Here is a 13,131-nt window from a genome sequence, read left to right as displayed (position 1 = left end):
TGGATGGATGCATGCATGCATGTATGGATGGATGGACAGATGGATGGATGGATGGATGCATGGATGGATGTTTATTCTAAAGATTGATTAGGGGTGTCAATACTTTTGTCGCACACATTTTAAAAACTAGCAGCATCTAAAAAAACATTTTAAATTACATTTCTCAACTGTTCAAAGTAGAATGTTTGTATAATATTGCGCAGTGCTTATTTTATTCAATAATGCTTATTATTTCGAAAGGTGCCAATAATTTTGGAAGCTGCATTTCCAGTTTATCTGCATTTCAAATGAACTAGGTTTCTTTTGGTCAGTACAGCTGCTGACTGGATAAAGGTGAGGTAAGGGGGTGGAGCTTCAACTCCAGTATCCAAACAACTTCCAATACAAATCATTTCAATGGCATCCATTCATGAAAAATGACTGGCACCAGAATAAATGTGACCACTGTTACACTTGCATTGCTTTTTAGATCTGAATAAATCAGCAGTTGACCAGACCACTTCTTCATTCTTGCGTCCACAATGTAATTACATATAGATGAGCCGGATAACCCCAACAGAACCCCAACACTTTTCTCTAGAGGAGCGATGAATGTCTCTGGCATATAATGAAATGGGATTGAGCAGCGGAGGAAAAACTGTGCAATGTATTGACCTCTCAGTCATGCATTGACCACGTCTGTAATTTGTTGCTTGCTTCTTCGGAGAAGCTCTTTAAAGTGGAAATAAATTAAAGTGGGTGGCAGACCAGACGTGGGATGTAACAAAGTACAATTACTTTACTTTGTTATTGTACTAAAGTCTTATCTGGAATTTGCCAGATTTTTTTTTTCTCTTACCTTCTACTATTTTATTTACTTGCTGCTACAGAAATTTCCAAACATTTTCAAACACAGAATCTCTTGAAATTCTCCGTAATCACAGATTTGTTTGTATTGTGACAGCTAGCTATGAGAATTCAATTAGTCTGAATCATCATTGCTAGTCTTACCTCATGCTTTCCCCGGGTTCCTTCCTTCCTATAGTTTCCTATAATTTGGTTTGAGGCTTGATGTATTTTGAGAATATTTCTTCTTCTTTTACTTTCTGCTTTAAGATAAGTGAACAATTTGAAGGTGTACTTTTTAAAGTTTTTGTTGTTGGTGGTGATGCAATGGAAGCTTGTAGAAATGGGATAGAAACACTAAGCTCCCTTCTCTTTCAAAGATAAAAAAAAAAAAAAAAAATCAATATAAGGTTCAATTTTGGGATCCACATCGTCTTATTTGTGGTTAACAATGTTTTAAGGAGAATTATTGTAGATTTTTGTGAAACAGGTCCTGCAGTGGTGGTAATAAAAACAGTATAGATCTAAAGCCTGGCTGTTGGCTAGTGCTAACAAAACCAGTGTTGTAGATACACACAGCCAATCAGGTGATTACACATGGACATGGAGCTGCCAGGCAGGAGGCAAAGAGGAAGGCCAAAGATATGGAATGAGGATATGAAGCTAGTGGGTGCAAGTGTTGAGGATGCAGAAGATAGGGATAGGTAGAGAGAGATGATTCGCTGTGGCCACCCCTGAAGGGAAAAGCCCAAAGAAGAAGAAGATTTTACTTGTTGGTTGTGCATTGTATGTGTTTGTTTTCAACAAGGATCATATGCTCGCTAACTGCTAGCTAATACTGAGATTACTTTGCTGGTCACATTCTCGAGAATCAAGTCATTTTTAATGCAACAGTCATGCAGTGCTAGCAGTATGCACAGGTTTTAGATAATAAACAAGAGTTTTAGATGTGCACGTCTGCTATAGGAGCTTGGTCTCTTTTCACTATGATAGTAATGAGAAATAAAAAAAAAAAGAAAATACTAAGTCGCAGACAATTATTCTTTTTCCAGCATTCATTTCTTAAAAACAATAATTTGATGAATCCCAAGACGTTTTTCACTGGAATATAAGCATTTGAAATTTTTTTCAGCTTTAACTATTCAAAATATTCTAAAACGAACCTTCCAAACCTCTACACACAACATAGTTGACAGCACCCCTACCGTGTCTGCCTCATTTCCCAGAATAACTTGTTCGTGTAAACCATGACCATGTGAATGTGGCTTAGTTGCAATCCACACCAAGCAAGTGCCTTTGAAAACACAATAAAAATCACACAGCGCATCCACATCTGGGAGACACAGCCTGAGTGAGACGCTGCCTTCCCAGCATCCCCTAGGGCAGCTGACATCTTACTAGCAGAGCAGTCTTCAGAGGCCAAAACAACACACAATAGTACATGCCTGAGGGCAAAAAACTGGGTGGCTGACATTTGCAGTGGTCTTCCTGGAATCAATGTCAAAATGGATTGCATTAAACCAGTGCAATATGCACCTTCTAATAATAGAAGCGCAATCCCTCAGTTCCTGTACCATCGCACTGTAGCAGTGACCTACAGAAATATGAGATCTGCTATATCTTTGGATCTTTTTTTTTTAAACTAAAAGTGGAACAGTACTGAAAATGTTTTTTTTTTATGTGCTTGGTTCAGATTCACATTTAGGTCATTTTTAAACTGAAAGTAAGATATATATAGAGATCTTATATAGTAAGATATATAGTAAGAAATAAAAGCACTATAAAATGAATGATAAGCAATTCAATTAAAAACAAATCTTTATACAAACACTTACTGGACAATTTAATAGAAACACCTCTATCAGCCAATCATGTGGAAGCACGCAAACCATAAAACCTTGCAGGACATGGGTGTTGGGAAATATGCTAAACAGAAATAATTAATGCATTTTGACTGTATTCCAGACAGTAGAAGCAAATTTATCTGGTAGTCTACCTTCAACCAATTGTCCTATAATAATGACATTAACAAACTTTTAAGACCGGTCCACTGAATAAAATTAACCCTTTTTAACAGTACACTGCTGGCAAAATGGAAATGGACTTATCAGACATTTCTGATCATTATAAATTAATGAATTATTTTATCGCTTTATGTCTGGCTTTCACTGTGAGACCATTTTACTCAGTTGGGATAACCTTACACATAATTTTAGGGGTTGAAGATGAACTTAAAGTTTAGATGCTTATGAGCAATCACTTGGGGTGATCTCAGAGAGCAGAAATTTGTTTGATATCACAATTTACTTTGATTATAATGCCCCTAAAAGGCTAGGTAAAAACAAAAATACTAAAAAAAAGTGTCTGCTTTCATATGTCATTAAGCACCACTATGGAGTGTGACATGAAATTTAAGACTGAACATGAGCACAACCAAAACAGGCACAAATTTTTGGTAAGAGTTTCATACTAAAGTAACATGCTACTAATCAGGGAACTTAGGGGATTATGATAATACTCAGGGATTATTTTACTTCATAAAATCTTCCTTTTGTTTTCTCTTACTGCGGGAAACTTCCAGAAGGTCATATATCTATACTCAGAGTTTGCATTAAAATAAAATAGAAAAAAATACACGGTCCTGATTGGTTCATTTTGTTTCTCACCACAGCAGCTGGTAGCCAATTAAATGTAATTAAACAAATTAAGTGTTGTGTTCGTTTCACATCTGAGCTGGTTGAATATAAAATGGCTTCTTTTATGATCATCATTTTATGTTATGCAGTATACAATTATAGGTGATATACAATGACCTGTATGTTAACCACCTAAGAATAAGCAACTAAGAATAAGCTATGCCTCTGTGGGTAAGTATCTGAGTGATGTTGTGAATAAACATGGCATTTTTCACCCCAGTATTTTAATCCTGTATACACTGTTTGTGGTTATATTTCCATTATGTGAATATATTACTGCTTATTTCACTGCACAGGGATCGAAGAATAAAATGGTGGCCTTGTGGGTTCACATCACTGCGGAGAGAATGAATCATCGGCTCTCTAGGTTTATAATATGTATATTTATGACACACACACATGTCCTGAAGAGGTTTCCTGAGCATGAAGAACTGTATATTTCTTTTTCAAAATAAATGTTAGAGTATTATTGCTATAAAATCAACTGTATCATGACCCTAAAATAAAAAGAGACAGCCTGGAGAAAGTGGGAATGTTAAAAAGCTCAGACTGGGTGTCAGGTGAGTAACGTACCATGCTGCATCCAGGACATTCGTTTCCATTTTCGCAGACCCTGTGACGGGATTGGATGCCACCACCACATGGCACAGTGCAGCGTTCCCATGGTGACCAGGCTGACCAATAGATATGTGGGGGGCATGGGAGATGTTCATTACAGTACCTGGAAAAAAAAATGTAAAGATTACGAAGGTTAGGTTTAGGCTTCAAATAGTTTCATAAAAAAAGGCATAAGCTGAGAAATGTAATATAGGGTAAAATTTGTTAAGGTATAAGTTGCCAAAGATAAGTTCAGATGTTTACTGAACCATTTTCTGGCAACCTTATTCTGGCAATTTACAAAGGAATCGATGCAAATTTATTGGGAAGATATTAATTATGGAGCAAGACAATGATCCAAAACACACTCCCATTACATCAAATGACTATATCAGGGAATCAAGTAGAAGGTTGTAGACAGGCCTACAACATCATTTATCACCAGACCATAACCCAACTGCACATTTCACCAAACTGACATCACCAAATTGATTGAATTCTTCTTTTGTGATGCTATCTATCTATCTATCTATCTATCTATCTCCTGAACAGGTGACTGAAGTGCAAAACAACAACTGAAAGAGGCTGGAAGAGGGAAAGCATTCAAAAGAAGAATTCAATGAATTTGATGATGTCAGTGTGTTACAGGCTTGATGCAATTACTGCAAGCAAGGGATAAATATTAAGTGTTATGTCCTTCAAATCTTACTTTTGCTCACCTTAATATTAGATGGTGTGATACAAAAAATACCAGGAAATGAAAGCTGAAAACCTAATACCTCTCGTATCATAGCCATCATTATTTTATTTTTTTCTTTTCTTTAAATCTCAGACATAAATGTGTTTTGTGAACAGCACAAGCAAATGAACTGGCCTTGTTGTTCCAATAGTTTTGCACAGGGCTGTACATATTTTATACAACCTAAAAATTAAACATTACATCCACCAAAATCAAATCATCCAACAATGTTTAGCAGGAACATCTGCTAATCCTAAGAAAAATGTTTACCATAGATAAGTTTATAATACGGATGATGTAAGGATAAGCAGAGGAATAATAAGATTGCAGCTATGGATAATCTTAGAAAAGCAACCTTTGATATATGGGAAAGACAATATAAGGATTTGACTAATGATATAAACCTAGAAAAGATACGATTTTTTAAAAAAAAGGTTAAACAAGTTTAGTTAAAGATAAGCTAGGGCAATTTTTTTTTACAAAGGGAAAGGTAAGGATAAGATTAATTAACCTTTTTTTGTGGTGTTCTATTAACTCTTGGCTTTTAGTGTGAGACTTTTTAAACCTCTGTTTGAATAAACTTACACCAGAATTTTTGTGAATGAATGTAATGCCTTCAAATTTTAGATATTTATGCTTAAGCACTCAGACAGTAGAATGGGTCTGATATCACCGTTTACTTCGAAGATAGAAACATTTGTGTGTGTATTTTTCTATGAATATGTTGCCCCTAGTAGGCTAAGTAAAAAGAAATGAAATAAGAATAAGGCTAAAATAAATACTAAAGGAAAAGCTAATGAAAAGCTACAAGTTTAACAAAGGATGAGAACAACCTTCGCGAAGAAATGGTTTAGCTACATACAAGCTTATTTTAATAAAGTCCTACCTATAGAGGACATATGAATCCAAAGATAATCTTTAATAGAGATAGAGATGTTCAGGTAAAGATAAGGATAAGCTATGTATACATAAGGCTGAGCTAAGCAAAAGATTAGCTAATTAGCAGAGAGTGGATGGTGTTTATATATTGTTTACACACAATAAAGCAAATTTCAATGTAATTTTATTTTTTATAGACATTGATTTGAGACACTGTCACAAAGCATAAATTGATAAAATCAGGATATAGATTATAAATGATATGGTTCTAAATCATTTGTGATTTCCCTTCTATAAATGCACTATATGGTCAAAAAGTGCAATCATGTAACCAGGAAATTAATTCTGGTTTTAAAATGAAGACTATTTTGTTGAAGTTTGTTGAACTGCACACTGATGGAGGCTTGAGTGCCATTTTCATGGCTTCTAAGTGGTTTCAAATTTCTATTGATTATCTACACAGACCTGGCAGTTGAATGCTATAAAACATGGTCAGTCATTTTTGCCTGTTCTCTTTCCAAGGACTGAAAAGGAGCAAATTAAAACAGAATCTTAAGGTTCAGATCAACATATCTATACATACACACCTAATAATAACTATTAGCCATGCGGAAGGCTTGAACTGGTGATTTACTGTACAAATAGGCACTGCTCATTTAAACCACACCAGAACAACACTAAAGTAAATGCAGCGTTTAAAACTTTGCTCAAAACAATGACTCAGATAGAGAGTCTGGTGATCCTTATGGAGAAAGATTTATAGCATAGCCCAGCCCGTTGTCAATTAACGTATGCAAATAGTTTTCATCTAAAGTACGTTTGCCCACTTTAATGGGTTTACTGCTACTCCGAGGAAAAGCGGAAGGAAAAGAAAACAGCAATAAGTCAATAAAAAGAAAAAGAAAACAACCCAATAATTAACAGCAGATGCAACCAAGAGCTATGGAGAGAATGGGAATTTTTGCATGAAGTCCCTAAACTGGTTCATTTGTCAAACACAGCTCAGGCAGAACAGAAAATCTGCTCTTCCTCAAGGCTCCTAATTTGCTTTTTGGTAGTGCTGCAGTCTGGCTGAGGTGAGATACTAGACTCTATAAGGAGTTTGGTCAAGCTTTCCAAACAGGTACTCACACAAATGGCATATAGAGACGGCACACCTAAAATGTAATAAGTTGCTTGACTTGCATACACTCTTGAGGAAAAGCTATAAGGATAGGCTGAATAATGAAAACTGACACACAGCCTGCGCCCACTGGAGCCTCAGATTCCTGTTTTTGGCTTGTGCTGATGTGGTCTTGTGCTGTCTGCCTTTCAGTTCAAAGTGTTGTGCATACTCAGATGCTTTTCAGTTCACCACTGTTGGACAAAGTGGTTATTTGAGCTACTGGCCATTCGTCTGACATATACAGTGGTTGGACAATGAAATGCCAAACAAAGAAGCTTGTTGCATGCCCAGAGTAAAGCATGGTGATGGTTTGGGCTGCAGTATCATGAAATTCCCTAGACCCACTACTTGTATTAGATAGGTGCGTCACTGCCCAGGACTGCCCAAACCATTCAGACTGACCACGTCCACACAGTTGTTCAAACATTGTACCCTGAAGGTGGTACGCAGCACATAGCAAGATTGGTGAGAGAGTGGTTTGATGAACATGAAGGCGAAGTTCTCCCATGACCTGCTCAGTCACCAGCTCTGTATCTTATTGAGACACTTTGGGGTGTTTTGAAGGAGTGAGTCAGGAAACATATTCCTCCACCAGCATCACGTAGTGACCTGGTAACTGATCTGCAAGAGGAATGGCTCATAATCCCTCTGGCTACTGTGCAGGATGCTTATGTGTCTGCCATTCCCACTATACTAATGAATTACTGTGGTCTAAAACAAGGTGTTCAACCACTGTATTTCCCCTGATTCTAAAAGGAATGACTATAGGTATTCTTAATAAAGTGGAACTTAAGTGTAAATTACAGATGCATTACAGATCAGTTGAAAATACTGAAATATCCCTTTAAGAGTCTTGTTTAAAGGCTCAAAAATTGTCTTCTGGCAGTCATGAGTGTTTAAATGCACAACCTTCTAACCACAAGTGCTGAACCCTAAATAATGATTTCCCACTGCTCTCAGTCATAAAAGAACCAAGAATAAAGGCTTTTTTTTTTCCAGAAACTAGCCATAGAAAATTTAAGCTGATGCATCAAGCTGTGTTTTTTATCTCTTGCTCTTCTGAATAGCATTGCTTTACTTGAATAGTATTGATTTCAGGACACACTGAAATGAACCTGATTCAAGTAAGAACCGTTTATAGTTTTATTTCTGTCGTACACCAGTAGACACAACAAGGAGGAAATACGACTGGGGTCATGTTCTCAGCTATGGAAGAACCCCAAACTCTGTCACCTTTTTTTTCCCCCTCTCTTTCTTTCTTCACACAAAACACATGACGCCTGACAGAGACAGGACACCGTTGGAGCTGTGAGTGAGGATCCCTCCCTGACCGAAGTGACTGCAGCGCCTTTAACTAAACGCCAAGCAGATGAGTGGGAGAGGGTTTTGTAAGATAAAAAGAAGTCCTTACTTACTATTAACAAATGAAACCAAGCCACCTTTCACACACTGCATCAAAAGAGTGTGGGTGAGAACAGAGGACTCCATACTGAACAAAAACAAGAATACAGCTCGCTTTATTTAAGGTCTAATTCAGACTCCTTCTATGAGCCTAACAAAGCATGTTAGGGCCTATAACACGCTCCCTCCATTAGATGAAAATGCTTCACAGCTCCTTTCATGCCTATTGTTCACTTCAGGGCTGAGAAGCTGGGTTAAAGTGATTCAGGTAAATAAAAAACTCGCAGGGAGCCTTGAAGATTAGCTAGCGTGGAGCCAAACTCACAGCCTGTGCTTGCTTCTTTTCACCACTTATTTATACCGAGCCTCTTGAAGCAATAAAGGCCTCTGAACTCTGGATATCGAGGTTGTCGAAACCTGAGGAGGAGGCTGTGTAGCAATACATCGCCAAAGAATTAATGCCAAGTACAAGCCCTTAAGAACTATAACTCCTCAGTCTTTGAGGAATCCTAGCCTCCACGAGTTCCCATGGTAACTCAAAAGAGAGATGGAAGACCTGTCAAAGTGATCGTCTTCTCGTTAGAAGAGGGAGGCACGTAGAATAATATCATTAATCATTAAGATATGAAGGCATGTAAGAATGAATGCAAATAATGCAAGTAGGAGCATGTAATTGCAGCAGAGGTGTATCTGACCTGATCTGGTGGACAATTTCTAGGAATTATTAATGACCTGTTTGATTGGAATTGATATAAATCTGATAAATTTGATATAAACAACCAACAAACCAACCAAATAAATAAACTAACTACTAATTGTGCTTGAAGGTAAATTAAACATTTTCTTATTAAAGTTGCACATGTCCACATAGACCTTATTTGATTGTTATTCCTTTTATTTATTATTTTATTCACTTCACATGATTTGAAATAAAATAATAAAAAAATCAAGCGATTTGGTAGCAATCATTCCATAACCTTTAAATAACCTTTTAATCAAAATGTCATTTCAAATAATAAAAGGAATAAATAATAAAAGAGAAGTAAGGAATAAATCACGACCTGGTTTGCCGTTATAGGAAAACGATCACTGAGGGTGTGATGTGAAGTGAAGATGATTACTTGTCTATAACAGCACCTGCTGAAATGTTTTAATAATGTTGTAGCACAGCTATATGACACTGATTACATTTCTTATTAATTAAGGAAAGACATGTCGTAATTATTATCTGTTTAAAGCTACGTTTAATGTTGGATAATGTCATGAATTTGGTCACAAATCTACTTCAATCTACTACACAGTGCTTCTCCCATGTACATAGAATGTGTTATTATTATATAATGTGTCCTATTTTCTCATCCTCATCCTGTTGCCATGCCTTTTTTGTCAGTGGATTGTTGATGCTTGTTCGGATTTCAGTATAGGATGTGATTAGTAACCGTATTTATAATATCTGGTGCCTTTTCTTTACAGATTATTGTTCTGTGTATACTGCATGTGCATTTCTAATCATGATTCCTGTATTTTGTATAAAGTTTTCCCTTTTTTTGGCTTCAAACCACCTGTGCTTTGCCCCATGCCTGGAACTACAATGACAATTTTACTCACGTTACAGTTATCACATCCATCCACCTCTGACCTGCTTATCCTATACAGGGTCACAGGGAACCTGGAGTCTATCCCCGGGGCATGAGGTAGAGAAACCCTTGATGGGTTGCCAACCCGTTGCAGGGCACAATCGCACACACACTGCAAACAATTTATAGATGCCAATCAGCCAACAATGTGTGTCTTTGGACAGGGGGAGGAAACTAGAGTACTGAAGGAAACCCCTGAAGCACGGGGAGAACATGCAAACTCAGCAGTCATTTTCACACTGCCCTCTCTCTTTTTTCCTCTGGCTTGAAGTTAATAAGACAAAAACACAGCAGCTTGTCATGTTGCTGAGAAACTGGAAAGCATAAAGTCCTCTGTATTTAAGATTTTCCTGTGGCATAGAACACACCGACTTTAACAAAACCCCCATAGACTCATAGGCGGCAAATAAATGCCTTTTTACAGAAAACTTCGCATTTTATATTATAAAAACACTTTTTTAATCCATTCATTATTAGGATTAGTTTATATGCAGCAGCCACTACAGATGTCCCAGTGAATTAGTAACTATAGAAACAATATTGTATATTAAGGTTGAATGCGTTTATTTGAATCTGAAATTAGAATTACACTCAAAACTACTTTTAGAGCTGCTGTAACTAAATTGCTGCAGTAAATAAATTGTAGCTTTAACAGGTTGAAGTTCAGTTCGGATGCAGTGGAGGGAGCATCGTGTTCATTTTGTTTTGATTGTGAGGGGAAGTGGACCTTTCCCAGTTTGGAATGGCGTCTTCTTCATTTCTGTTTGACTAGAAGTGATGGTAGAATTTTATCTTGTTGCTGTTGAAATTAATTATAAAATTAATTCATAAAAAGATTTTCACGGCTGATTCCGAAGATGCCTGCGAGTTTGTTCTATAGCGTAAATAAATAAATAAATAAATAAATAAATAAATAAATAAATAAATAAATAAATAAATTTCTAGTGTTCCATAACTGCATTGCAACTAGACTCCAAAGAAAAATCCCTCACAGGATGTGTTAAGACATAAAAACACTACACCTAGTGTAAGTGTTCACACCTATTTGGCTGTCCATCATGCATTCTATCATAAAGGCTTGTACAGATTTGGGAAAAAGTACACAGCAAAAATTCCTACTGTCTTGTAAATCAGACTAGACACAACTATGCAACAGTGAAGGTCACATCAGCATTGTTAATTGTGTTTCTTGTCTTAGAGAATGGCGTGGCAATGAGCCTCAGATTTCAGCACTGAGTTTGTCCTTACCTCTCCTCACGGTTCTGACCCACACAGACTCGTCCCCCGTGGCGTGGCGTCGGGTTACTGCAGGAGCGCTGACGCACCTGGAAGCCGATCCCACAGCTCGTGCTGCAGGAGGACCAGGATGTCCATGGTGTCCATGCTCCATTCCTGAGCACAGGACAAACACTGGCACTTACTCTCTAAAACACTTTTAAATACTTATGTTAAAATGCATTGTATACTACTACCAAGACATAATAATAATAATAATAATAATAATAATAATAATAATAATAATAACAATAATAATAATAATAATAATATACGTACATTTAAGCTTCCAAATTGTATTTAACTGTTATAAACTGTTTCAATGAAATAATTCATTTAATTAGTTAGACCTATACATAGTACAAGAAAACAAAATAAGACAAGCAAAATGCTCAAGATCTGTCCTTTCATTTAGGCTGTTATGAAGTGTTATTTGAATAAAATATGCTTTTACTATTTGCTTCACAAGCTACAGGTGCATGCCAGGAGGTACTGTTTATTGTCTGTGTTGTTTGTGTGTGTGTTTGTGTGTGTTTGTGTGTGTGTGTGTACCTGGAGCAGTTGGCCACCTCCACACTACTGCCTTGGCACTGTTTTCCTCCACACTGAGGACTCGGGCTGTTACAGGCTCGGGTTCGACACTGACACAAGCCAACACTTCCTCCATCACTGTGACTGCATGAACTCCAACTGGACCATGGGCCAAAGTGACCATCTACAGTCACATTCTTTACCTTCACACACACACACACACACACACACACACACACACAACAGAGAAAATATTAAGGGCATCCTACCACATGCATTACCCTGGAATAGCATTAACAAGTATCTAACACTCACACCGTGAACCAATCAAAGTGTATAACAAGGTTGTTTGTGAAAGTAAAAATGAGCAGCATTAAATTTTCATTACACTCAGATTATTCACACACAGAGTGACGCACTTAGTTAACACACTGTTAGGCACCTGGACTCCTATAAGAGTTGTTTAAAATAACTCAGTGCCAGGTTGCCTCTAAACACTTTCATAGATTCAAGTCTCTAGAGAAGATTGTTCAGTAAATAAAATCAACAGCATCTCTCTGTCTGTCTGTGTACCTGCCTGTCTGTCTATATATATATATATATATATATATATATATATATATATATATATATATGCCTGTCTGTGATTCACTGTGTCTGTCTGTCTGTCTGTATGCCTGCCTGCCTGCCTGTGTGTCACTATGTTTGTCTCTCTGTCTGCCTGCCTATCTGTCTCTGTGCCTGTCTGTCTGTCTATATATATGCCTGCCTGTGATTCACTGTGTCTGTCTGTCTGTCTCTCTGCCTGCCTGTCTGTCTCTCTGCCTGCCTGTGATTCACTGTGTCTGTCTGTCTGTCTCTGTGTCTGCCTGTCTGTCTCTCTGCCTGCCTGTCTGTGTGTCACTATGTCTGTCTGTCTGCCTGTCTAATCCGTCAGTCTGTGTGCCTGCCTTCCTCTATATATGCCTGTGTGTCACTGTCTATCTGTCTGCCTATCTATCTGCCTGTCTGCCTGTATATCTGCCTGCATGTATGCCACAATGTCTGTCTGTCTGTCTGTTAATTCAACAGATTATTTATATGCCTATCTGTCTCTCAATCCATCCATTTGTCCATCCAATAATCTATTGTTTTGTCTATCTGTCCATTCATCAATTTTAATATCCATCACTATCCATTATATCCATATTTCAATTATTTCAACTCAACTTTTTCATTTAGCTATGCACCCATTTATCTAAATCCATTTTCTGTTCTTCCTTTCCACAGTAAATAAACTCTTATGAATAATGACGGTGAGTATAATGATAGGAGGATGAGCATGAAAGGATGGGGACAGAAGGATAAGGATGACTGGCTGAGGACAGCTGGATGAGGATGAAAGAA

General features: G+C 37.3%; 1 protein-coding gene across 1 annotated transcript in view; it reads right to left on the bottom strand.

The window, feature by feature from the left end:
* Positions 1-13,131, bottom strand: part of sema5a (sema domain, seven thrombospondin repeats (type 1 and type 1-like), transmembrane domain (TM) and short cytoplasmic domain, (semaphorin) 5A) — a 209,116-nt gene that overhangs the window by 60,608 nt on the left and 135,377 nt on the right. The window contains exons 14-16 of the mRNA XM_058376783.1: positions 11,767-11,948; positions 11,188-11,331; positions 4,095-4,242 (exon numbers count right to left, since the gene is read on the bottom strand). Of these exons, the coding sequence (XP_058232766.1) occupies positions 4,095-4,242; positions 11,188-11,331; positions 11,767-11,948 (474 nt within the window). The remainder of the gene's footprint in view (positions 1-4,094; positions 4,243-11,187; positions 11,332-11,766; positions 11,949-13,131) is intronic.

Source organism: Hemibagrus wyckioides, linkage group LG23, assembly GCF_019097595.1.
Source record: "Hemibagrus wyckioides isolate EC202008001 linkage group LG23, SWU_Hwy_1.0, whole genome shotgun sequence".
Lineage (NCBI taxonomy): Eukaryota > Metazoa > Chordata > Actinopteri > Siluriformes > Bagridae > Hemibagrus > Hemibagrus wyckioides.
The sequence above is the reverse complement of the archived record's forward strand: the minus strand, read 5'-3'. Positions and strand labels throughout refer to the sequence as shown.